Source organism: Anser cygnoides, chromosome 8 (assembly GCF_040182565.1).
Source record: "Anser cygnoides isolate HZ-2024a breed goose chromosome 8, Taihu_goose_T2T_genome, whole genome shotgun sequence".
Taxonomy (NCBI): Eukaryota; Metazoa; Chordata; class Aves; order Anseriformes; family Anatidae; genus Anser; species Anser cygnoides.
This window is the reverse complement of record NC_089880.1, coordinates 33,829,532-33,857,098: the sequence shown is the minus strand read 5'-3', so window position 1 is coordinate 33,857,098 and position 27,567 is coordinate 33,829,532. Positions and strand designations below refer to the sequence as shown.

Here is a 27,567-nt window from a genome sequence, read left to right as displayed (position 1 = left end):
CTGTATCGTACTAAGCTCTATTTGCTGCTGCATGACTCCTTTTTACTACATCTAGTTGCCTTTTGATTACCTCTTATTGCTGCTACTACCTATGGTTATGCCCTCAGTATCTGCTACCTGCATTTATTTACTTTCTGGGAACACCCTGTTATCAATACTCACACGTACCTTTTCAATAATCACGGTACGTCTGCAAGTGGTGATTTGTGGTAAGCAGCAACAAACAGAAATTTGAGAAAACAAGGCCTCCGCATCCATCTGTTGCAGCGAATCCTGCGAACCCTGGTCACAAGTATCGCCCCCGACAGCCTGGAAGCCCCATGGGGTCGGGCTGGCCGCGCAGCCAGCCCGGCAGTGCCCTCGGACGCGGCTCAGCCGGCAGCGCAGCCGGTGCCGGAGCCGGAGCCGCGCGCCGCCTGGCTTCAGCCCCGCCTGCGGGCATCCGCGGCGCTGGTGGCGGCAGGGGTGGCAGCGGTGGGAGCACAGACGAGGGCCGCTCCGGCAAAGCCAGGGACATTGCTCCCCTCCGCTACACCGCGCGAATCCCTACGGGGACGCGTCCGAGCCGGCCCGGGGGGTCCGCGGCGGGGACGGCCCTCAGGGCTGGTGCCCGACAGGGGCTGGGCCGAAGGGAGCCGAGGGGCAGGGGCGGGGGCGTGGGGCTGGCGGCAGCAGCAATCGTGGAGAAATGCCCGAGGGGCCGTAAAGGACTACCCTGAGGGGGCGGCTGCCCCGTCTGCGGGGAGGGGGAGGGGGGGGGGGGGCCGAGGCTGCCCCGCTCGCGCCGCGGCTCCTCCTGCCCGTAACGCGTGCCGGGAACTTCCCGCCGGGCGTTCGCGCAGCCTCCCTGCGGCGCGGGGTTGGCTCGGCTCGCGCCGCTTCCCGCCCTTGCCTCGCGAGCCGTGGGAGGCGGTCGCTGCAGGGCTGCCGGCGAGCCAGAGGGAGGCGACGGGGCTGAGCCGAGCGACTGCCGGCAGGGTGCGCTCTGCGATAAGAAACCTCGGATAGACCTGGGGCAGAGGGAGGGTGTTACATAGGGCACAAATGAGTAGAGGGGAAATCTGTGGTAACATTAGAGGATATAAAATGACATTTTGGGGGGTAAAATTTGAGATACCTCGGAGGGGACAAATTCAGATTTTGTGAGGGAAAATCTGTGGTAACATTAGAGGATATAAAATGACATGGGGGATCAAATCTGAGGGATCAAAACTTCAGAGGGTGTATATGACATATTACGTGACATATTACGGAGGAAATCTAAGGAAACCTGGAGGGGAACATTACAATTTTTTTGAGGGAAATTCTGTGGTAACATTAGAGGTTATAAAATTACATTTATGGGTTAAAATCTGAGACACCGTTAAGTGGACAAACTGACCATTTTTGAGGGAAAATCTGTAATGTTTGGGAATGTAAGATAACATTTTGGGAAGTAGAATCTGAGGTAACTTCAGAGGGTACAGAATGACATATTACGGGGGAAATCTAAGGAAACCTGGAGGGGAAAATTACAATTTTGTGAGGGAAATTCTGTGGTAACATTAGAGGATATAAACCTACACTTAAGGGTTAAAATCTGAGGTACCTTGAAGGGGACAAATTAAGCATTTTGTGAGGGAAATTCTGTTGTAACATTAGAGGATATAAAATGACATTTATGGGCTAAAATCTGAGGTAACTTGAAGGGGACAAAATGAGTATTTTGAGGGAAATTCTGTGGTAACATTAGGGGATATAAAACGACATTTATGGATTGAAATCTGAGGTAACTTGAAGGGGGCAAAATGACCGTTTTGTGAGAGAAAGTCTGTGGTAGAATTAGAGGATATAAAATGACATTTATGGATTAAAATCTGAGGTACCGTGAAGGAGACAAATTAAGCATTTTGTGAGGGAAACTATGTGGTAACATTAGAGGATATAAAGTGACATCTATGGGCTAAAATCTGAGGTAACTTGGAGGGGACAAAATGATCAGATTGAGGGAAATCTGCACTAATATAAGAGGATATAAAATTACATTCATGGGTTAAAATCCGAGGAACCTTGAAGGGGGCAAATTAAGACTTTTTGAAGGGAAAATCTGTGGTAACAAGTGGTCGAAAGGACGCAACTGTCATCCCCATATCTTTCGAACGCAGGAGCCAGGTCTTGTCATGTCTCACGGCTTCCTCCTTCCTTTTTGCAGCGTCCGATGGTGGAGGAGGAAGACAGAAGAGTCCTGGTGTGGAGCTGCGAGGCAAGAGTGAGGCAAGAGGAGCGGAGGTCTGACGAGGTGGCAAGAGAAAGGCAGCCAGGGCAAAGGGAACCCCCTGTCACGGGGGCTGCGGTCACGGGAGAGCGTGGCTGGTTTGCGCTGGGCGCATCGCCTCGGTGAGAAAAGCTGATCCGCAGTGGTTTTTGGGGGGATGTGTGGGGGTTCAGCGTAAGGGTAGGGGCAGAGGGCTGGCCACTGGCCAGGTACTCCTGGCGGGACCTCCCTGCACGGCGGGTGTCCCCCTGTCCTTCGGGCGCAGGAGCTGGCTCTTGTCATGTCTCACGGCTTCCTCCTTCCTTTTTGTAGCATCCAATGGTGGAGGAGGAAGACAGAAGAGTCCCGGTGTGGAGCTGTGAGGCAAGAGTGAAGGAGAAACTTTTTTTTGGTCATCCTTCCTGAATAAAGTGATTTTTTATTCTCTGTGGTATTTGTTGAGCAACCATGAAACCCAGCTGTGCTTTGGTCATGCCACTACAATTCCCTATAGACTTCTTTTGAGTGATTTAAGAACCCTTTTTATTTTTGCTTTCATGAGCTATGTTGTGGTGGTTTATTTTTGGCTATTCCCAGTGGAATTTCAGGAATTTCAAGGTGACTTCCAGATGAGAGTTTGCGACACTACAGGGGTGCAGAGGTAGATTTCTGGATGTATTTTGGTATTGTCATTGTATTGCTTTGGAAGTTTTACTCTAGTTGTGTGGTGGTATGGCAGTTTCACTCTGAAGTATTTAAAGTCAGTTTTTATTGGTACTGCAATGCATGTACATTGTTTTTACAATTTCATTTGTGTTAGTGCATTGTCTGTGGCTGTTGTATATTGAGGTTGGTTGTTCCAGTGTCACTGGAGGGTTTACAGTCAGAGTTTTCTGATGTTACCATGTCAGTGGAGTTTGTATGGTCATAGTGGTCATGTGGTCATGTTGCAGTGCCAATGGCATTTTTAAGGTCAGGGTTTGGTGGTAGTAAAGTGGCATTGGTATGTGCGTGTATATATATGTATACAGGAGGTTATATATATGTACTGGAGCTTTGGGGTAGGGCCGTGCCTCTGGAGGTTTTACAGTCTGCTGATAGTGGTGCAGTGCCACTGGAGGTCAAACAGACAGTTTGGTGGTACTGCAGTGCCCCTGGAGGTTTTACGGTCACGTTGCTGTAGTGCCACTGGTGGTTGTACGGTTAGGCTAGTAGTGTTCAGTGACACTGGAAGAAGTATGATCACGTTGGTGGTGGTGCACTGCCATTGGAGGTTGCATGGCCAGGCCAGTGGTGGTGCAGTGCCACCCGAGGTTTTATGATCAAGTTGGTCTTGGTGCTGTGCCACCAGAGGTTGTATGTCCAGAATGGCGGTTGTGCAGTGCCATTGGAGGATGTATGGTCAGGTTGGTGGTGGAGTGGTGGCACAGGAGGTTCTGTGGCCAGGCTGGTGGTAGTTCAGTGCCACTGGAGGTTGTACGGTCAGGCCAGTGCTGGTGCTGTGCCACTGGAGGTGGTGCGGACAATTAGTTGGTTCTGCAGTGCCCCTGAATGTTTTTATGGGCATGGTGGTTGTGCAGTGCCACTGGAGGTTGTAATTCCAGACTGGTGGCGGTGCAGTGGCACTGGAAGTTTTATGGTCAGTTTCATGGATGTGCCATGTGTTAAACACACACATTTCTCCTTCTGACCAGCTAGTGCTCAGATGTAAATATATAATATGTGCACACTCATTTAAAATAGAGTTGTCATATTAAGTATGAATTTATATAGACTTAGGTGCAAATGCATTGTATATAAGAATATAAAATAACAGTCTCAATACAATAATTATATAGAACTATGTATTTTATACCTTTATACAAAATTACATACTCTAAAGATTTGTATTAAATACTGTTTTACTCACTGAATCACTTCAGAGCATGACATAAAATCGGACTGCTCAAATGTAAAAAAGGTATGTGAAGTTTGTTATTACCTGTAATGCGCATTTGATCAGGTACATCTCTCTTACCCCATGTAGATAAATTAATGGATTTTATTCTATTATTATATGTATTATTATCATATGTAGTATTTATTGTTACCTAGTCAAAGATGTAGGATATAAAAATGTTATTTTATACTGTAATTTGCAAGGTTAACTCCCTCAACAAAGTTTCAAAATACTAAGTCTATCCTTGCATAGCTGGAAGACTTTAAAAATGTGTACTTGATGTCTTTAAATGTGGTTCTTATTTGCTTTTCTTGTGGCCAAATTTTGTGCTGCTGAGATTATTGGAAGTTCTGCCTCTGATGTCAATAGGAGCAGAATTGGTTTTTAGGAAGCTACTGTAAATTGAAAAAGAAACTATTTTTGCAAGTGTTAGGCACCAGTGATAGGACCTGTGGGAATGGTGTCAAGCTGAGGCAGGGCAGGTTTAGGCTGGACATCAGGAAGAGGTTCTTCACCGAGAGGGTGGTCGCACACTGGAACAAGCTCCCCAGGGAAGTAGTCACTGCACCAAGCCTGTCAGAGTTTAAAAAGCGATTGGACTGTGCACTTAGTCACATGGTCTAAACTTTTGGGTAGACCTGTGCGGTGCCAGGAGTTGGACTCTATGATCCTTATGGGTCTCTTCCACCTCGGGATATTCTATGATTCTATGAAAAATGTAATTGTGCTATTTATTTGTATGATATTGGGGTCTGAAGAGCTAAATGTCATTCATATTATATATTTGTTTATAGTAATGTAAACTATGAAACATTTAGAAGGCTTTTCTGTGCTTCCTTGCAGCACATACCAGTGCACCTCAGGCAAGCTCAGAGAAGGAGTAAAGTGTATCGTAGAATGGCTCGGGTTGCAAGGGACCTTAAAGATGATCTAGTTCCAACCCCCCTGCTGCAGGCAGGGATACCACCCACTAGATCAGGTTGCCCAAAGCCCCATCCAGCCTGACCTTGAACACCTCCAGGGATAAGGTATCCACAGCTTCTCTGGGCAACCTGTGCCAGTGCCTTGCTACCCTTATAGTGAAGAATTTCCTTCTAACATCTAAATCTATCCTCTTTTAGTTTAAGACCATTTCCCCTTGATGGAGGCCGAGTCCTGTATTTCTGGGTTTCAAAAAACAACAAAGTACCCCATTTTTGGGATGCAGAAGCAGAGGCCACGTTGGCCATTTCCAGCCCCCCAAACAGAGGCCCCAGGGCTCTCTGGGGGAAGGAGAGAGGGGGCGGGGTGTGCAGACTCTCACAGAAGTGGTGGTCTGATTGTTAGCATTCACGAAGAGACATAATCCGCAAAGTGATTATATGAAGGTGCTTTTGTTAGGCGCCAGAAGTTAGGGGCTTGCTTGCCCAAAACTAATTTCGTCCGATTTGTTCACTCACGTTCTCTTTTATCTCCTAAAATAGTACATATGCATTAAGTTTTACAACACATCTATGCGTATTCATTTCCTAGCTCCGCCTAGTCCCACTTCGTATGCTAATTATCTTATCAGGCCTTCTGCGCTTGGGTAGTACTCTCTGGTGGTCATCTGGGTGGTCGTCAGGATGAGGTAAGATGTCTTCATCAGAGCTGAACTTTCTACCTTTTTTTCTTGCGCATGCTCTATGAGCCCTTGGTCTCAGTCCAAACCATAAGGTTGGTTTGACCCGGTTCCCGGGGTCCAAGGGGCCCCCGTTATCTAAATGTCTTGCAAGTTTGGCATTCTTTTAATCCTCCTCATGAATCTGTGCATTCTCTCATGCTTTGCACATATATTTTGTATTTTCCAAGCGCAGCACACACACATCACAAATGTAACACACATGAAGCAATATTCAGTGGATAAATGTATATTTCATCTTCTATTACCAACATGATCACATTGCTTCCCAAACCCAGGGTTGCTGGCATGCACCAGGCTGAATTCAATGTCCGAGATTGTCTCTGTGCAAAATGGGGCTTTGGAGGCTCCACTCTTTACTCAATGTGTACACCTGGCCTAGAACAGCTACCAACTTAATTGTTCAATATTTGTGCAACATTTGGACAACTGTGACAGTTGATATTAATATCCAAGTTACAACAGTGATTGATTTACAACCTTGCCAGAAGTCCAGACTGCTGCAATTAGCTGGAAATTTGATAAGCTCACAAGAAGAAAGAGCATTTATTAATCTCGAGTTTAAAATAGCTTATTGTTTTCAAGCTGTTGTTGTAACCAGAACTGCTCAGGTTGCTTAGCAGATCCTTTTAAAAAAAAATGGTTTTGTACGGCTGCTTTCAGGGGAGGAGTCTAAATTTCAGGTTTATGATGCTTGTTCAGCTCCCATGAAATAACTGTCAATACACGTGCCCTTTGGCAGTACAGATGTAATCTGAGGTGTTAAGGTGGGGTGTTCACAGCAAACCTGTACTTCTGTTAAAGAATGTACAACAGATCTGAGATTTCAGCCTGAACTTTCATTGCCTGAGGTAAAAGGGCAAGCACAACGGAAAATGACAACAGGTATTGCAGGGAAAGATTTTCACGAAAGAAAAAATTTCCTCCACAGCATGGTTCCTTCTGCTTTCCCTTCCAGTTTGCAGGTCAGGACAAAGGGAGAAGGAAAAATAGGGATGGGCTGGAAGATCAAAACTGAGGAAGAAAAGCAAAAAAGAAATGGGGAGCAGCACAGCATAGAGAATACAAACAAGGGGACAACCAGCTTGATAGGGGGATAGAGAAATGATCGAACAGGCAGCTGGACAGAGAGATAGCTAGGGGAAGACACAGGTGCAAAGGGATAGAGAAAAACAGTTGAGACACATGGAGACACAAAACGTGATGGGAAGAAAAAGCAGAGTGGGACTGAGGAAGGCCATGGAGGGATAAGGGGGGGTGGAAAGAGAAGGGTGAGGACAAACTAAGAAGGTAGCAGAGGAATGGGGACCAGGACAGCATGCACAGAGAAAAGAGTGAGAAAGGTGAACTGTGATGCAGGACAGCAGGATATACATAGAAGTAATCATGGCAGCAAGCAGGGAAGAGTAGTGGAGGAAAAGAAGGGCAGGCAGAACAACGGAGGCAAAAATGACCAGGACAGAGTAGCAGAGAGAAAAGGCTGGAGAAGGGAAAAATGTGACTGGCTACAGGACAAAGATAGAAGAACTGAAATACAGGGAACAGGCCTCTGCCAGCCTCAGCCAGATGCAGTCGGCCATGATGTCCACAGTGGACAAAGGGACCACTTGGCCCTCAGCACCAGCCCTTAGAGAGGACGGGAACAAGCTGCTTGCAGCAACACTTCATTCTGAAGCTTGCAAATAGCCTGGCAGCCCTCCTCCTGTGGAAGCTTCTGGAGGCACCGATCCTTCCCCAAACTGACTCTCCCGGGCATTGGGGCCCGCTTTCTTCTTGTTCTGCTCTCTGCTACCACTCCGCTGGTTGCCTGGTGTGGCCCTGACTTTGGCTCACTGGGAACCTGTCTGAGCACTCACTTGGAAACTTTCCTAGACAGGCAGACGTGGGTCCTGGACTCCTGCTAGTCCCTGCCCTCAGGGCACCTGGGGGGGGCACCCAGGGGAAAGGTCCCGCTCCCAGCAGAACATGTCCCATCCTCCGCCCCCCCCCCCCCCCCCCCGATACTCCTGGGAGGCACCACCAAAGGGTTTCACTCACCTCACTACTGGGAACTGTGCACGCAGCGGTCAGTATTTGGACATGAGCCAGCAGTGTGCACCTGTAGCCCAGAAAGCCAACTGTATCCTACGCTGAAGTGTGGCCAGCTGGTCAAAGGAGGTGGTTCTTCCCCTCTACTCCGCTCTTGAGACCCCACCTGGAGTACTGCATCCAGCTCTGAGGCCCCCAGCATGAGAGAGGCATGGATCTATTGGAGTGAGTCCAGAGGAGGGCCACAAAGATGATAGGAGCATTGGAGCATCTCTCCTGTGAAGACAGGCAGAGGGAGCTGGAGTTGTTTAGCCCAGAGGAGAGGAGATGCCAGTGAGACTGTATTGCAGCCTTCCAATACTTAAAGGGGGGACTACAAGACAGGGAAAGACTCTTTACCAAGGTCTGTAGTGATTGGACAAGGGGTAATGGTTTTAAACTCAAAGAGGGTAGATTTAGATGTTAGGAAGAAATTCTTTACAATGAGGGGGTTGGAACTAAATGATCTTTAGAGGTCCCTTCCAACCCAAACCGTTCCATAACTCTAAATGAGCATAAAAGTGTATTATCTTTTTGTGTTCTGGTCCTGTTTCTCGGTATCCAGACATCAGTAGGGGAAGAAAGGAAAAAGGGACTCATTTAAAATTTATTTCAAGAGAATGGTATAAGCAGTACATAAACAGTCCTCACAGACCAAATGGAAGCAACCCAATCGCTCTGAAATGACCGGCACAGAAGAGGGGAATAGTTCTGACATTATCAACCTACCCAAGGCAGCTGAGAAACACCCCCCAGAACTGTTCTTTCTGGTGATGTGGTGGCTTATGCAAATGGGAATGTACACCCTCTTCAGTCAGAGTCTGAAGCAAATACCCCTTGTACTCCGGCTCCTTTTGTTAAAAGCAGTGAACTACTTACTTTTGTCAAGACTCTCACTGGAAGACAACAAATACGGTATTACTGATGGATATGAGTGATAAAATCAGCAACACTTGAGGCATGAAGACAGTGGAACTGTGATTAATAACTCAATAAAAACACTTTTTAAATAGGAAAAGAGTGCAACTAGTAGAAATGTAATTCTGCTTACATTGGTATGTTTACAAAGGAATATGTAACTATATATAAAAATGTATTTTTTGTTGTTATGAACCAGATTTTGCACTCCTGTGTATACATTAATGTATATATTACATATATACATTTTATGCATATATGTAAAATAAACTATATATAAAGGAAATATATATGAATTCCTGGCCAAAGTAGGTTGGAAGGCAGTGAGGAAAAGACAAATTCCTTCAAGCTGGGATACAAAGTTGCAATCATTTGATTAACTCTTATTAAAAAAAAGGAAAAAGAATAGCATTTTGTTAAAATTTATATCCCGTTATTTTCTACTCAAAACCCAATCAACAGTGTTAAAAAGTCCTCGGTGCCGAGTTCTGGAGAAGAAGCAGTACTGGACTGGTTACTTGATGTTGCATTAAACAATGATTTAGAGAGTTAGAACCCTCTATGAGCAGGGAGCAACAGGATTTGCACATGCACATCCAACAGCGCAAACAGAACTTGTCTGTGAAAGACACGCGGACAGTCTGTTTCAAAGACTGCTTTTTGTTGGGTAAAATCTTTGGTATCAGATGTAAGAGCTGTAATACCACATATATAATGTGGAAATGGCTAATTATACAACTTTTTGTCTCTAAAATAATGAAAGGAATATAGTTATTATCAAAAAAGAACTGTTTCACATACAAAGTAAATGCTTTTATTTGTGACAAAAAAAACAAACATGAAGAATATGGTCTTTGGTAGTGAGTATAATTTAGGCTAAGAATTAAGAAATTATAGACATACAAGAAGTTGTGTTTCTAATACTGTGGAAAAAATCAGAATCTTCTTGCAGTCAAAAATTATTAAAACAGCCTGCGTTATACATTACTGTTGTTCATCGTTTTGTTCAGATGCAGGAAAACTGGCTTTATACTTTTTCTTCAAACCTTTCAAATATATTCGCAAACTGTCTGAATCTAATCGGGAATTTCTGGCAGTTTGAACCAATCTCATTGCTAAATGATATACAGCTCTGCGTTTCATCACCTCAGGAGTGCTTTTCTGCTGGTGCTGTTCTTAAAAACATACACATGCATTAAAATAGGAAATTAATGATGTTCTGTCATTACAATACTAATAGTGTGTTTTCCAACCTATTTCTGATCAGGTGATTCTTGTTTTAAACTCCAACATTACATCTAATGCTCCTTTAACACTAAGGAATTATTTGTGTTGTCACCTAACAGTGATCTGAGTATAATCTCTTATAATTAGTTTCAGAAATAAAAATTTTACTTTCTTGATGCCATCTATCATCACAAAACCTTATGTAGCATTTATTCTGTAGCCTTTTAGAAACAATGAAAATATACAGTTTTATAAAAAACTATGAATTAAAGTATAACTACCCACTACGTACCAAAATTTGTTTTGCAATATGATTTGTGATTTCCTTTGCATCCAAAATTATGGATGGTGGTAGAGAGGAAACTTCTGCAGCTTTTAATCCTAAACATAGAAAATACGAATTAGGATTTTTGATAAAAATCTTTTCCCATCCTTCACAGTATGTGTGCTAGAATCAGCTGAGCTCATTTTTAAAGGGTGAAATTTTCATTTAAAAAAAATTTAATATAAATTTTCTCTTTTGGTCTCTTCTTCAAAACAATACTGTTTTGAGAGGTGCTAAATAAAATGCCTACTTTGTTGTAATGGTGCCTCTAAAATACACTTCCACTTAAATTACTGCTGTCAGTAAGTGGGCAGGATTTGATACATTAGAGGCTAAATGAAAAAAATGAGACAGTGGTGGTAATAGCTTTCTCTGTTTAGTTTTTCAGTTTGGCAGGCTGGCAAGATACTGAGATTGTGCTAAACATGCTCCCCACTGAATCTGGGCATCTAGTGGATATGGATGTCACATTCCAACTTCTACACTCTTGCCAGCAGTCAAGGTGTCAGATACTCAGGATAAGAAAAATGTGGTTTTTTTTCTGCCCTAATATGATTTTTTCACTATTCGTTTTGCCTGTTGCCCTGGCTGTTGAGAGGAAATTCTGTGCTTCATCAGGTCTACACTAATCCTACATCTAATACTGCAGGGTTAAAAATTGAAAAGGGACAAGAATTGCCCTTGCACTTTTTTTTTTTTGATGTAACTTTGCTCAAGTACGACAATAAAGCAACACTGAGTTACTAAAGGTCTCCTGTTCTCTAAGAACACTGTCTAAACATATGGTTTTTTTCTGAGTTAGGACTGTAGCATCCAAAACTGACCTTGTACTGCCAAAGGCAAAGAAAGTTACAACTGAAATTCTGATAAAGAAGCATTTTAAGTCTAGTTAATTCAAACCTGATTGGAATAATCTGGAGTCCTCAGTCACTACTGGCTTGCAATAATTATGTGTAGCTAATTTCCTATTGATTAAATGTCACCTAAATCACAGATCCAACTATGGAATCTAGCATTTAGAAACATACGGATTTCTGTAACTCTTTAAAACATAGTTATACCTTATTGTCACTCATTCATTTCTTTATTGACTCACAATCCTTCAATTTGTCCAGTCTTCTATTAAGAGTCATAGTGGAATCCATTACCATAGTTCTTTTCCTCTGTATATCCTTTAGAGAGCGTGTAAGTGTACGCGATTTTTTCCTTCTTTATAGCACTGCTTCTCACATGTTGCACTTCAAAATGGTAATTTTCCACATTGGGATATAAAGCATCTATATGACACAGTTCCAGGAAATGTGTAGCAAACAATGTAAATGCCTAAATAAGAAAAAAAAAAGACAATTTATTTTTGAAATGATCCTTTAATAAATAAACCCCACCTAGAGTACTGTGTTAGCTCAGGGGACCCCAGCACAAGAGACATGGACCTGTTAGAGTGAGCCCAGAGGAGGGCCATGAAGATGATCAAGGGGCTGGAGCACCTATCCTACAAAGACAGGCTGAGGGAGTTGGGGTTGTTGAGACTGGAGAAGAGAAGGCTCCAGGGAGACCTTATAGCAGCCTTTCAGTACTTAAAGGGGCCTACAGGAAAGCAGGAGAGGGACTCTTTGTAAGGGAATGCAGTGACAGGACAAGGAGTAATGGCTTTAAACTAAAACAGGGTAGATTAAATTAGATATTAGGAAGAAATTCGTCCCTTAGAGGGTGGTGAGGCACTGGAACAGGTCACCCAGAGAAACTGTGGATGCACCATTCCTGGAAGTGCTTAAGGCCAGGCTGGACAGGGCTTGGAGCAACCTAGTCTAGTGGGAGGTGTCCCTGCCCACAGCAGAGAGGTTGGAACTAGATGATCTTTAAGCTCCCTTCCAATCCAAACCATTCTATGGTTCTAAATTACAAGGGATAAGAAAAATGATCTCTCAGATGTCCAGTTTTTCCTCCACAATTCTGAAAAGCCATCTTTAAATTACTAAAATAATTACTAAAACAAATGAAAAAAATTAAGCCATGACTTCTATCATTGGCAAGGATGTCTTTTCCCATTCAGGATTCCCCCACTCCTTTCTCAATGGAAGGAAAAGAACATCAGAAGTAACACAAAATCCACGATGCTTTTAAAATCTTACTTGGGTTATTTTGAATGACTGTCAAATGGTTGCCTTAATATTTTCAGTGAATGCTTTTCCAGCAGTACAAGCTACAGAAAATGTGTGTTTTTAGACCAAACCACGTAAGTACTCTGAATAAAACTCTGACAAGAAACTGAATCTATGCGTGTCAAAAAGCTGATAACAAACTGAGGTTGATTACAAAACTAGTAATAGAGGTTACTAGTAATAAAAGAAACTTCCAACCCATCTAAAATCATCTTCCACTTTTCTAAGCAAACCTCTAACCTCCGTAATCAATTCTTAAGTTGTATGGAAGAACCGTTGGTAAGATAACAGACATGTAAAGAGGTCCACCTTTGATGTTCAAGCATACAAAGTTGTACTAACTAAGCAAAACTAAAGAGACTTGGTTAGCCTTTTTCTAGACAAGAAAGCAAGCTGCCAAGCAAGTTGTAAAGAGATGGAGACCAGTGAACAGAAGTGCAGATTACATCAGCATTTTTTGTCTATCACCATATCTTTGCATTCATCAGTTACAAAAAATGTCTTATGTAGACAAGAAATACCTAAAATAATTAAGTTCAGTTATGAGAAATTACTGTGTTTGCTTCAAGTATGATAAAATAATTACAAGGCTTAAACCTTTTTTTTTTTTTTTTTTTTTTTCAGAATTACCTTCAAATTCAACAGATATTCACAGGCAGCATAACAAATGCCAATACCTTCTTCAGCACTGGTACCTCTGCCAAGTTCATCAATTATGATGAGTGATTTGTCATTAGCGTTTTGCATGATGTATGTTATCTAGGAAAATATTAAATTTGTTATCATTCCTAGAAATGCATCTTTTTAAAAACTCCGCTACTAATAGGAATAGTTTGTATTATTCAGATAAAACTTAAATGTAAAAAAAACTCGTCAGATCCATATATTTTACTTTTTTCACAGCTTTCAAATACCTGTCAATTCTAAACAAGTAAAGATTTGTCCTACAGCACTCTTTCTTTTTTCCATTGACCATATCAGTTTTCCTCAAAATCGTATCAGTTTGGGAGAGGAAGTGAGAAGGCTTAGGCTTAGAAAAATACTTCTGTAAGGCTCAAGAAATAACAAAAAAACTTTGGAACTACTGTCCAAAGGAACACCAATTTTTACCCAAATTGGAGTATCTTTATTTAAGATGTGCATGTTTTCTGTAGTTTATCATTTAGGTAAGAGATTAAAGCTGAATTTTTGTACTGTTTCTAAAATACACTCTTTCAGTAGAAATATACTAGTACAATTTCAATCAGATTAACAGTTAAAATGGGCCCTGGCCCCTGGATTAGCTATGTTTAATACCTCTTTCATTTCCTTCATGAATGTTGAGGCATTTGTTTCTATATCATCATCCATACCTATTCTGGTAAAAATTTGCTCTGCGATTCGAAAAGAACAATACTCTGCTGGGACGTAAGAACCTGCAAAACAAGTAAGGTGAGAGTTTTCTCGTATCAGTGTGACAAATGCCAGCTTGCCTGAATATGTCAGTGTTTTACATTTGGTCTTTATGCACTGTAGAGAATGCATCTTGTTCTGCAAAGTTTTGTAGGATTATATTCTACCACTACTTTATAAGAAAAAATATTACAGAGATACCATAATTGAAGAATCTTATCAGCAAAACCTTAAGAAATCATATGCCTGAAGCTGCGTGTCAGTCTAAAGGGATGCAAAAGTGGGAATGAACTGCAGAATTAATTTACATTTCTGTAGACATTGTGATACTAACCCCAGGGAATCTTAGTTTCATAAACCAAGATTTATATTGCCTTACCAGACTTTGAGACTTACTAGTTTTATAGAATAGAAAAGAACATGAAGCTTGCCAGAAGACTTTGCAGACTTTATTCATATTAAACTCATGTTTCTGAGAGTAATTCCTGAAGAACATGCTGTTTGGGATTATACCTATAAACACACACTGAACAAATTTTATTCTCCACTGCTAAGTAAGTTCAAGATCATCTAGTTCCAACCCCCCTGCCATGGGCAAGGATGCCACCCACTAGATCAGTTTGCCCAGGGCCTCATCCAACCTGGTCTTTAACACCTCCAGGGATGGGGCATCCATAACCTCTCTGGGCAACCTGTTCCAGTGCCTCACCACCCTCTGAGGGAAGAATTTACTCTTAACGTCTAACCTAAATCTCCCTTCTTTTAGTTTAAAACCATTCCCCCTTGTCCTGTCATTTGACTGAGCAAAAAGTTGCTCTTTTGTCCAGAAGAGTCCAAAAAGTCCATCTTTTTTATAAGCCCCCTTTTTAAGTACTGAAAAGCTGCAATAAAGTCTACCTTGGAGCCTTCTCTTCTGTTCTCTAGCCCCAGCTCTCTCAGCCTTTCTTCACAGGAGAGGGGCTCCAGCCCTCTGGATCAACTTCGTAGCCCTCTCCTCTGGACCCGTGCTAACAGATCAACATCCTTCTTGTGCTGGGGACCCCAGACCTGGATGCAGTACTCCTGTTGGGTCCTCTCAAGGGCCGAGTAGATAGAGGGGGACAGTCCCCTCCCTCGACCTGCTGTCCACTCCTCTTTTGGTGCAGCCCGGAATGCACACTTGGCCTTCTGGGCTGCAAGGACACACTGCTGGCTCATGTCAAGCTTTTCATCCAACAGAACTTCCAAGTCTTTTCCTGAAGGGCTGCTCTCACTGAGTCCTTCTCCCATTCTGTACTAATGTCTGAGACTGCTCTGATCCAGCTGCAGCACCTTTAACTCAGACTTGTTGAACCTCATTAGGTTCACGTGGGCACGCCAAGCTTTTGTCCAGGCCCCTTTGATGGCATCCCTTCCTTATGTTGTATTGACTGTACCACTCATCTCAGTGTCATCTGCAAACTTGCTAAGGGTGTGCTCCCATTGTCTATGTCACTGATACAGATATTAAACTGTCAGTACCAGTCCAAGGATGGACCCCTGAGGTACACCACTCATCACTGGCCTCCACCTGGACAGACAGAGCCACTGACCACCACTCTCTGGGTGCAACTTTCAAGCCAATTCCTTATCCCCTGAACGGTCCACCCATCAAAAGAACTAAACATTGTATTTTACTATTTAGATAGAATCTTATTCTTGAAACTGAAACATTAAGCTTCAAAAATAATTCTATTTTTAACAAGAAACCAATAAAAGTGGTGCAAAAGATTACAAATATGGTATAGTCTTACTCACCAATCTGGGCCATAATTTGACAGAGTGCAATCTGTTTTAGATATGTTGATTTTCCACTCATATTTGGTCCCGTAATAATGAGAAAGTTGCTACCCTCTGTCAGGTATGTGTTGTTAGATACAGGTTTCTCCATAGCTATCTTTTCAAGAATGGGATGCCATCCCTGCTTGATCGCTAAAGTATCTGTAAATTCTGGACGAACTAAAAGAGAAAAAGGATATAAAGCTTTGTAGGGTTATGGAAACCTTTAAGTTACTAAACTAGTGTGTTCTGAAATAAATCCATTCTTACAGAAGTCAAACTCTGTGGTCCCAGTTCCCTAATTTTTACTTTCCTGTAGTCAAGACTAAGATAGAGCACTTGAAAGAATTACCAGCTATTTTCAGATATAGATTCTGATCATCTTTCAAGCCCTCAAGATTTATTACTACAAAAAGAATCCCATAACTAACACTATATTTCTAAATTAACATAGTGTTTGTGTTGCACGGTAAGTAGTACAGAACTCCAGTAACAAAGAAAAATACAAACAGTGAAACTTCAAAAGTAATTCAAATGGAGAATGTGGAACCCAGTTTCATTTTTATATCTACTATATAGCAGTATAAAAATAAATTATAAAAATAAACTTACAAAATACAGGGAAGTCATGAACTCTACCTGTTACTAATACATATATATTATTAGATAAGCATAAGAAACAAGGAAATTGCCTTTAATTTTTGTTTTCATAGTATATTGATAATCCGTGTATATACCATGCCTATGTAGATCCATCTGATACTGGGACTATCTGTATGTATTTCTGTCCAAACAGTTTTTTTCTCAACCTATTCCTTATGCCTCCTCTCTGTCTACTTCTATGACAGTACTGCAGGCTAACAAGGAAGTATTGTTAATTGCTCATCTGTTTAAATGGAACAGCCTTCAAGAAAGAAATGCCAAAGCAGGTTTTCAAGTTTCAACATTGAGCAGCTCTAACTACCATGTGTAGCTTTTAGCCATTTAATGGTTTAGGAGAGAGAGAGTCAAGTGGCACAGGAGACTGAAAGCTACAAATGACAGTCTGTTTCTTTGGGCAGATACACATTGAGGCCTGGCAGCAGAAACTGCAGATTTACAGGAGAAGAAAAGCAGCTTTAGACTCATTATTAACTGCTGAAGTACAGTTGTGCTCTGATTCATTTGGCGTGAAAAAGGTTGCAATGACTCAAGTGTATCAGTTACTGATGTGAATGGAATCATCTGCACATAAAGAATCACTGCGATACTGCAAAGTAAACAAACTCTACTCCTGTACAGGAAATTTCAGAGCAGCATCAGTAATGATAAGCTAACACACCTACTGAGATGGCTTTCCAGACCTAATGTGATTTAGCATCTACACAGCATTGTACTCTAGATAAGTACCTCAGGTTTGCATTGGTTGTACAGATAGGTATCTCAGGTCAGCACTAATTGAAGACCATGAGTTCATTTGTACATTGCAAAAATGGGCTAGGGAAGCAGAATGACCCAGTGATGCAATACAACCAAACTTCTGACCCAGGAGGTGAATAATATGCAAGTAAGCACATGGTCTTGGATTACTTAGAAGACTCTGCTTCCCAAAAATATCTAAAAGTGTTACAAAAGTTGAAGCAAATAAAGAAGTTAGCCACTTATTTTGTCTTAAGGTATAAGAAGGCTGACCTCCTTATATAATCTTGTGGCCTTTTGGAACAGAAGAGTGAACTCAGCACGTTCACAGACGACATACTTTTGAAAAGAATACGCTTACACTGGCTAACTTGAAAAGACTGGCTATGAAGGCTTACAGCATCTAAATGGCAGAATGTATTTCCAGTGGACGGAAATAGGAAGAGTATCAGCACAAAACTGGCCAGGATAGACCAAGATACTTAGAGCCTACTGAGACCTAGAAAAATAAATGACATGGGCTTAGCAATTGGAGAACCAGACAAACAACTTGGATATCTTCCAGCAGGAGGGTCTTTAATTGGCCTATGACAGAATCAAACAAGAAACTTACCATAGTCGGAAACAGTGCAGACATGGGCGAATGAAAGCAGCATGTCCAGCATTGACACAGTATCAGACAGCTTGTATAGGCAATGAATATGTTCATAGATCTCGTTCAGTAGCTTACACACGATTCTGAAATAAGACACTGATTTAGCTGTTGTACAGTACCTAGCGTCACTTTATACACCTTAAAGATAAAAGCAACAGTTAATAATGTTCATACTCCGTATGTTAGGATGTGAGGTTATCAAATGCAGGCAAATACGTTAATTTCTTTGAAGTATATTAAGATCTTATACAATAATCTCAGATTAATTACTGCTATCAGACACAAGACACATAGCCCAAATACCAACAGCTCGTAAGAAAGCTTCATAAAGAATTAACCACAAATATAGCTGTGGAGTCAAGTACGTTCTATTAACATCTCAAATACGACTCTAATTCCCTTATGCCTTCATGCAAACAAACATGGTTTCTAAAAATAATTTTCATGAAATTCACGTGAAATGTTACACCTAGTAAGTCTTCTGAAACAACAGAACACAGCGTGCAGCAAGGACAAAAATACAGATATAGGTAGTTCTACTGTAAATGCAAGAGTGACTAAAATTAATGATTCTCCATTAAAAAATTAATACATTTACTGTGCCATTTTATGGAGATAATTCATCCATAAAAATAATTACAAAGGCTACATTTCTAAATAAATGCCTATGTATTTGTAATCATCTTAATATAATAAACACCATGTTACTTCCTTTCTCTCAGGTACTATACTTGATCAGTGTCTCTTTGGATTATTTCTGTAGTAACCATAATTTAACAAAAAGATAGCATTACGAAAACATGTAATTAGCTGTTAATGGGATAAAATAAATGCTGTTAGCACAAACATTTAATAGTTTTAAGTGGTCTTACAAGTATGTCATGTGATATATTTCTCTCAGGGACTCCTGACATCTCTCATTCATTTTTATTAAGTCTGCTGAAGTGAAGCTATACGTGTTTTTCATTTTAGTGATCTATGGGGAATTCAAACCAACAGAACTTGTCACATAATCAGAAGTGAAAAACAGTTTCTAAAAGCAAACTGGGAAAAACAGGGGAAAAAATAATGCCTTGTTTCATTTCATAAAAGTCTATCTAGGAAAAAAATCATCGCAAAAGAATGCAGTTATTGGCAAGATACACAACTTTATAATTGCAAACAACATAACTGCATGTAATTGCGTATTTCTTACTATATTAAGTATAGCTAGAAATAGTGTGATTATAAAAAACACCAATTACACCTTCATTTATTTCTAGGTATATTCACTGAAATTATTTTAATGATTTAAATTACTGTATGTGTTTTATTAGTGTATTATACATTTTATATAAGTTACTCATTCAAAAGTATTTTGAAGAAAACATCTCTAGTGCAGATACCTTTGTAAATTCTGAAGGAAGTTGGCCACTGGGCAGTGTTGAACAATCAGCATTCATCTGGATAAAAAATCCACGAGCAGAACTGAAACTTGTTTTCATTGGTAGGTTGTACTTTTCTGCAAGTTGTGTTATCATACCTATGTATCACAAATAAAGATTTGAATCAAATTACATACACGCATGCATACATACTTATATGCACAAACTGTGGAAGTGATTTACATAGGTCGAACATGTCAGATAAGTAACATGACTAAAGGCCTTAAAAGTGGATCTACGGGATCTAATTAATGTATTAATGTAAAAAAATTGGCTGCATAAAGGGACTGGAAAAAAAACCCATGGGGAATCAGATTTATTTGCGTGTTCTTTAAATGACTCTAAGCAGTCTTCCACCCCTCACTGAGGGTAATGCTTTACATTTGTAATCCCACCCTTAAATCAGTCTTGTTTCTAGATGAGATGGGTGTACATACGAAACTGTTACATGGTTGAAGAAGATGTATTACAAAGTTATGGGACTTCTGAACAATGCAAATAGTGGTATTCCTTTGAGAAGAAAGGCTGGATTTATTTAGTGGTGTTTCCTGATGCTTGTTGCTCTAAGCTTGTTCACTTTTGTGTTTCAAGCACCCATGATGTAGACCAACAAAGTGATAGGCCATTCTGGATATTTCAGTCTTGGAGTTGCTTAGAGTATAACGTGGTAAAGAACAAAAGAGAGAAAAACCCCTTCTCCAAGCACATCGGCTACAGTAAAAACAGGCAAGGGGAACACAGATGTCGACACACTCTTTAGTCCTCGCAGCTGCCAAATTTTGGAAGGTTTAGGAAAGAAAAAGCAGTAACATTTGTATTTTTCACCATGTACTACATAGACTATAAGACTGGAAGGAAACAGGAGGTTCACAACATATTACAGATGCTAAAGTTTCTGATACTTTGTAATTTTTCTAATTAAACAGAAAACTAAAAAGCTGGTCCTCTAGCTAGAAATCAAACTAAAACTTTTTTGACTAAAATTTAAAAACTAAGATTTTGAACTAAAAAAAAAAAAAATCCATTCCTGAGGATATTTTTTCATTTATTTTAAATTAAGGATAAACACAAAGGTTAATAAAGCACAGTAATAAATAATACGCTAAAATTTCTTTAATTTGTACTTTCCAACTCCTAATAGCTTGGCTGAAAAACAGCCCACAGATAGGTCAAGGCTGGTCAAAATATAAAGAAGAAAGTACTGAGATATTTTAAGCTAATAAAAATAATTCAATTTTTTATATATAATTGTTTTAGTTGGAATAATTATTATACTTTAACTTTTCTGTATTTTTAGAGGATAAGGAGCAGAGGAGTCAAATAAAGGAGTCAGAATGTAATTGTTCATCCTCATTTAAATGAAATCGACTTTTTACCTACAAACGGAGAATCTGAATGTATGTATCAAAAATACTTTAGTTACTCATCAATGATGACCAGTTTATAACAATACTAAATACATTTTCTGTATAAGGTTATAAAACATGATTATGTGGCTTCTGTATGCCAGATACAATGTTTTTTGAACTGCAAGGAAATAAAAGTTTTGGTTTGGAAATACCTGCTATGTCATCAACAATTTCTGTGTATGTTCTACGAGCTATGTCAAGGAATTCATTGATGTTTGGCTTAACAGCATAGCATTTTTGTGTCCTCATACTCAGACATCCTTTTGTGTACCTTGTATCATCATTAATTACAGTTGTAATCTTCTCAAGTATAATTCCAAACCTGCAATATTAGTAGTGTTACTTATTAGCAATGTAATATTTTAGTTTTTATTTGCATTATCATTCTGAAATTACAAATAACCGAAGCAAATTTTCTACTGCTGAAAACAAACACTAAATTTCATATGTATTTCCCACCTCAGAATGAAGTACAAATATACCTAAGCCTGACTGATAATATAGTTCAAATCTTTCGGAGATATAAATTCTCAATTATATAAGCAACAGTTTATTTTTGTATAAGGACTGCAGGGAACTTTTGTCTTTTCTATTTTGTCTTTACTACTTTTGTATTTTCATAGTAATTTCTAATGGAGTATAGCTCATCAGCAATTACAGTATCGATGGTTAATTTTCCATTTTGCTGCTTTTTTTCCCCTGCATTTGTTTGTTGAAAATTTAAATATTTTTTTAAGTCAATGTCAGCTTTTAGTCAAAACAATAGAGCTATACCTGTAACTACAAATAAGCAAAGATAAAAAATTATCATCATGATACCTTCTATCTTCAAGAGAACTGTAATAGGCCTTTAGCAGTGGTGTGTTACAGCTTCTTAAAGCAGCCTGAACAATATGAACACAAACAGTTAATTCTTTTCATAGCACTTTTAAAGGGCTGACAGCTGTTGGATAAGCAGCTTACAGAACCTGAGCAGGTAAATGTATGTTATAAAATCATATTCAGGTAACAACAGGAATCTAGTTCTTAGGAGTATTGAGCTCAAGTACTTTCTTTCAATTGGCTTAAGAGTTAACAGACTACGTTGGCAGTACTGTGTTCTGCAAGATATAAAGTAAATCTAACCAGTGTAACATGTATAAAGAAGGGCAAACTCGTTTGTACATTACACAGAAAAAAATGACAGATAGAGCTTACTTTTAGGGGCTCCACAAGTTCTAGAGTATGCTTCAGGTAAATTAAGTTAGTTATTTTTGATTCAGCAGTTTTAACCTGTTAAAAAATTTACATATATTAGAGGTTTGTATGTCTGTTTAAAGAAAATACTTAAGATACAGTAAAATTCACATTGTGACTATTAGCGAGTTTGTATTTTTAATCTCCAATGAACATTGCTAAAATACTTTATAAGGTCGTTTTGTCAGCTTGGTATATAACTGCATAAAAAACATCTACAGAATTTTTACATTGCCTGCTATTGTAAATTGCCCAGCAGTAACTGATATTTTTCTTACATCTCCACTGATAATTATCAACTCTGAGAACGCTTCACTAACCCAAGCTGCAAAGGCTTCTTTTAATCTTCTACATCAAAAGTACAGACTCTTTCAAAGCCACTACATGCATTATAATTAAGAAGCATGGTCCTTTTCATAAACGTTACAAACCACATAGCCCAATTTGCTTGACGTATTTTTGGTTGACGTATTTCACAGAATCACAGAATTGTAGGGGTTGGAAGGGACCTCAAGAGATCCAACCCCCCTGCCAAAGCAGGTTCTCTAGAGCAGGTTGCCCAGATAGGCGTCCAGACAGGCCTTGAATATCTCCAGAGAAGGAGACTCAACAACCTCCCTGGGCAGCCTGTTCCAGTGCTCTGTCACCCTCACCATGAAGTTCTTTTCCATGTTGGTGCAGAACTTCCTGTGCTCCATTTTTTGGCAATTGCCCCTTGTCCTATGCCCACAAACCACTGAAAAGAGGTTGGCCAAATCCCACTGTCTTCCAAGCTTAAGAAATTTGTAAAAATTGCTAAGATCCCCTCTCAGTCTTCTCAAGGCTGAACAGACCCAGGTCTCTCAGTCTTTCCTCATAGCAAGGATGCTCCAAGGCCCCATATCATCTTTGTTGCCCTCTGCTGGACATTTAAATCCTTATTATAATTTAAAAAATAAATCAATGAATGTTAAGTATTTTTGCTTGCAGAAATTACTGCTCTTGAGATTTTTTTCCCCACATATATATATTCTACCCTATTTTGTATGTCCCGTTAACACTTCTGGAAAAGAATTTTGCTGTTGTCATTATCACATAGCATATGTACTGCATCGTATGCTCTTGTACTTTCAGATAAGAGACTTAAAGGAAATTATAATCCTGCTATCTTATGAAAGGGAGTAAAAAAGTGTATACGCACACACATACATTGTGTATGTGTACTCTACATGTATGTTATATACACACATGCACGAAAAAAATCTTACACCCTTTCAGAAGCTAGCAGGGTAATGGAGGGAAGGGGGAAGGAATCTCATACACACACAATATGACTTGAATAACAACAGTTACCTTGACAATAACATTTTTTCTTCATCGGAATGCGTACTTGCTTATTCCCCTATTGTTACTGTGAAACAGTATGTGAAACTGCATACAAAAGCTAAAGAGACATGCATTTTTCTGTATTTCATCCTATCAATATGAGAAGATAGTGCTTTGAAAAGAGGAAAAAAAATGCAAGCATCTCTTTGCCTGAGAGGAATTTTAGAAACTGATAAGCACGTTGTTTGGTTCCAAAGCAAATCCAGTGTCAGTTTTTAGCATGAATCTCTGAGTAAGGCTTTCATTAAAATTTTGTCACATCTGAGTATAATATAAACTTTACTCCTGTGGTAGGGAGCATCTCTTGCTTTGTCTTACCTTCTATATAAATTTGTTTTACACAGAAGATAGAAGAGGATTAAACAATGTTAATGTACTAACAGAGGAATCATAATCCGCAAAAAGTATGGGGTCTAAGTCTCATGACAGAATTTGACATCAAAAGGAGATGGATAGTCATATGTCAGAAGCCCGTATATCAAAATGGAATGTATCTTTACCAAAACAGTTCTTACACGAACTTTAATAAAACCAGCGTTAAAAGTGCAGCTTTATACATGGTACACTTCAGCATCAAAGGCAGGAAATGAATACAATCGTCATGACTAATTCTCCTATATAATATTCTTTATAATTCAATATTAATGACTGAAGTGCAAGCCTATCTTTCACAGTCTCACATTAATTTTCGAACATCATACTCTGGTAAGTAAAACACGAAGATTCAGAGAAGCAGTTGTCTTTTCATTTTTTTTTTTTTTTCCCCCCACTAGGGATTTATGTCCTACCAATTTAAGTGCTATGGCAGTGTATCAGCCCTAGTTTAACTTTATTTCCTGGAAAATCCCCCAGACCAAAAATACTGGTATCTTCACCCTGAGACAGAAGGAACTAATCTCTCATGGGCCTGGAACTTCAGCAGAAGTCTACTGAATTTGTTCTTCAGATGGGTGATCAGGTCATCCAGAGCAGGCAGTCCTCACTTCTACCAGAAGCTGTATGTTGATCCAATTTCCATGGATCTGTGATTGAGACTAGAGGTTCTTTTAAAGAAATTTGCCTCCCCCCCCTCCTCAGGTAGCACATCTCAGCAAGACTGTCAGCGGATGGTTCTTCTTAGAATGAGAGAATGCTCATGCTGAACATACTACTCACATTTCTAATGACTGAAACTGTAGGTTTCCCAGATAAGCACCTCATCTGTTGGCTGGTGGAGTATCTGTGATGAAACTTTTTATAGAGAGTGGGAGTGGAACATACTGAATTGGTTAATTTACCATTTGATAAAAGCAACTAAGCTAGCTCTTGACTGAATGTGTCTGCTGGATGAATAATAAGCTCTGCTATACTGGAGCCAGTCAAGATTGAAAACACCACGCTCAAAAGTTTGGTGTACATGGTCCTACATATACATAAATGCATTCAGTCTGGCAGTTTTAGCCATATAGCTGATTCTGCATTCAAGTTACAGATTTCCACAAGGAAAGCTGTGAGCAATACATTTTCACCTTTTGGAATATGTCATTAAAAAGACTTACCTGCATTTATTACAGTCCTGCTGAAGTCTTTAACTGGCATTAGACAAGTTATTTATCTAAGCAGGTGAGTCAGTATGTGAGAAAAAACTGAGAGGTAAAAAACCCATATGGCTCCATGATGCTTGCATACTGGTATAAACACAGGCAAGTATAAGCCTCTACAGCACTGGCAGAAATCTCCTACTTAAGTGCAACAGGCCAACATAACTTATAATGGTAGGATCACAATATGCTTAGCAGACCGAAGTGGAAATTCAGTTATCTCAAGCCCACTGTAGTTAACTGTTGTGCCTGGCCTTAACCAAGAGCTACACGTAAGCCATATGTATTTATCCTACTTCGATAATTCTACTGCATTTGTTAACATATGGATTGATAGAGGTAAAATCTGATGAAAAAAAATCATACCTCACTGAAAAACATCAATACTCGCTAGGAAAACACTTTTATAACCCTGCTTCAACAATTTTTGTTTATGAAGTAGTCAAGAACAGGAGCTGACCCCACCAGTCTGAAAAAGACACCCTGGCATACTGAAGGTAAAGAAACCTTACTGCAGTTAACCACAACTGTCTCCTAGTTAAAAACATTACAGCATGACCTTCAAGGTGGAAGATTAAATCTGTCTCAAGCTCCTAAAAGACTTAAAAGGGGAACTCGAATCTGAAGGTATATTCATTAATTCTTCCAATGGTGATTTGCGATGGAAGCCTTCTGTTAGTTAAGTTCTTTAATGTACTCTAATGGATACAACACACATAAGGAACTCACACAGACTGAAACCATGCCTACCACTGTCAAGTGGATAAGGGACAAGATACCTTCCCTCTGAAGTCTTAACATAATCAAAGCACTGCTCCTCTTTCAATTAAACACTGTTGGCTGTAGGCATTTATGGCTTTATTGCCTTGTTATGCTGTTATGAATAAATGCTTTTATCTGCATCTCATTTTAGTCTCCCTTGTGCAATGTGTGAACTATGGCAACACATAAGAGCAGAGTATTCCTTGAATCCATAAGCCAGGAAACTGAGAAAACTGTGTACTCAGTTCTCCAAAACATTTATTATGCCTTGTTAACAGAAAAGCATGGGTCAAGCTGAGAACTGGAGGCAGAAAGGACTTCAAGACACTATTTGTAACCTAGGTATCTCTCTCTCTGTCTGAGCTGTAAGGTTCTCTGCATGTTAGATAAGTCACTTCAAAGGAAACTTCTTTTTTGGTACTGCTGTACAACTGAACATACTACTTTCTATCAGGTGGTTGCTGTTCAAAGGAAAACACTTAACTCCCCAGTGAAAAACCTGTGCTTAACTCATACAACGTCTGTATCTTGGAAACTAACAGGGTAAAGCATTTCTGGCTTTGTAGGTTTACACAATTCATTTATTAACTGAATGCAGATTTAAGTTTATCCGTATCTCTGTATTATAAACACAGTTGAGCAAAGTCAAAGTGCTTCTCAAGAATCTTTTTCAAGGTATTTTTTAGGTTATAAAGAGTAATTTCTATCGAGTTATATTACATGAAAACTCAGATTTTTTTTTGAATTTCCTGTAAGAAAGATGCACTATTTTCTTTAGGCTATCAAAAACTGTATTAACCTCCAAAAATAAAAGACCGTATTTCCACTATACAGTTTTTTCTTTCATGCTGATGTGAAAATTCCTTTTTATCCTACCACTATTGAGTAGTATGTACATTTACGAAGAATAAACGTGGGGAGTGATGAATGACTGAACACTTTTGAGGTTCAATTTGCATGAATTAAGATGAAACATTGCAGCAAACCTGAATTTTCCTAACATTCTCCTTTGAGAACCTTCAACTGCTATAAAATAAGATACAAACTAAATCTATGATAACATTAGTCGATTTTTAAGGTGCAGCCTTTTTTCATATCTATATATATATATATCACATTTGTATATTGCATGTTATATCCAGGTAACTGATCATCTAACATTTATTTTGAAACATACTGTATCCTGCTTTGGAATTTGTACCAAAACTGAAAGCAGTTGTTCTGTATCCAGGAATTTTGAGATAACTGTAAAACAAAAGTAAACAGATCAGAAACTTAAATGACATTGTAATAAGATATTAAAAATCTATTTCTTTAAAAAATGCACACAATTGCCTAGTAATATTTATACTAATCTTTTCCTTTTGTCCTATTTTCATAAATTATTTACCAGAAAACAAAAACAAAAAACATTATTTTATATTTTATAAATTATTTTGTCATAACTACACTTACCACACCTTACTGGCTTACTGACTTTTATGCACTTTATCTGATAAGTTCACATTTCTTAGAAAAATAGTCAAGAAAAATGTCAGTGTATTACAATAAAGATAAATTCAAAAAAAAATGAATGTCCATTATAAAAATATTACCTCACAAACCATAATAATATACTTTTCAAACAGATTGAGTCATATTGTATCCTTTCACAGATTAGAAAAAAGTATTTTAAAAGAAATATATTGTTATGTATTAAAAAATAAACTACTACCTGCTTGAAGACCAAAAAACAGCTCCTCATCCTGGAGTAATTCCTGAACACAATCCAGTCTTGTGTTAATTGTTTCAGCATCAACTAGTGGCTCCAGGATATTGGACCTGAGTCTTCGACTTCCTCCTGGAGTTTTAGTATAATTTAGGACACCAAAAAGTGTGTGACCGTTCCTTTCAAAACAAAATACATGAGAATAATACACTCACAAAAATAAAGATGGTAAACATCAAATGACATTTCCAGTTAAAAGTATCCTACAAATTTGAGGCTTAGTTTTGGGGTGCTTAGCGCCTCCTTACTC

At 39.4% G+C, this 27,567-nt stretch overlaps 1 protein-coding gene and 1 long non-coding RNA gene across 15 annotated transcripts in view; one reads left to right on the top strand and one right to left on the bottom strand.

Moving 5' to 3' along the window:
- The first annotated feature begins 817 nt into the window (after window positions 1-817).
- On the top strand, window positions 818-2,910 carry LOC125182581 (uncharacterized). Its single transcript, XR_010833146.1, has 3 exons — window positions 818-978; window positions 2,192-2,376; window positions 2,567-2,910. It is a non-coding gene; the product is annotated as an uncharacterized lncRNA (long non-coding RNA).
- MSH4 (mutS homolog 4) overlaps window positions 2,595-27,567 on the bottom strand; it is a 39,423-nt gene continuing 14,450 nt past the window's right edge. For 4 of the 14 annotated variants that reach the window (XM_013193106.3, XM_013193113.3, XM_048061958.2 and 1 more), the window contains 14 exons: window positions 27,264-27,436; window positions 26,727-26,794; window positions 21,804-21,878; window positions 21,426-21,490; window positions 20,759-20,928; window positions 19,159-19,295; window positions 18,646-18,749; window positions 17,732-17,856; window positions 15,700-15,900; window positions 13,828-13,946; window positions 13,162-13,290; window positions 11,518-11,692; window positions 10,337-10,425; window positions 3,115-9,987 (listed from right to left, as the gene is read on the bottom strand). In XM_013193106.3, the coding sequence (XP_013048560.3) occupies window positions 9,802-9,987; window positions 10,337-10,425; window positions 11,518-11,692; window positions 13,162-13,290; window positions 13,828-13,946; window positions 15,700-15,900; window positions 17,732-17,856; window positions 18,646-18,749; window positions 19,159-19,295; window positions 20,759-20,928; window positions 21,426-21,490; window positions 21,804-21,878; window positions 26,727-26,794; window positions 27,264-27,436 (1,816 nt within the window). In that variant the 3' untranslated portion in view covers window positions 3,115-9,801. Of the gene's footprint in view, window positions 2,611-3,114; window positions 10,426-11,430; window positions 11,693-13,161; window positions 13,291-13,827; window positions 13,947-15,699; window positions 15,901-17,731; window positions 17,857-18,645; window positions 18,750-19,158; window positions 19,296-20,758; window positions 20,929-21,425; window positions 21,491-21,803; window positions 21,879-26,726; window positions 26,795-27,263; window positions 27,437-27,567 lie in introns of those variants that run through there. The other 10 variants (XR_010833140.1, XR_010833138.1, XR_010833139.1 and 7 more) reach the window with 10 other exon arrangements.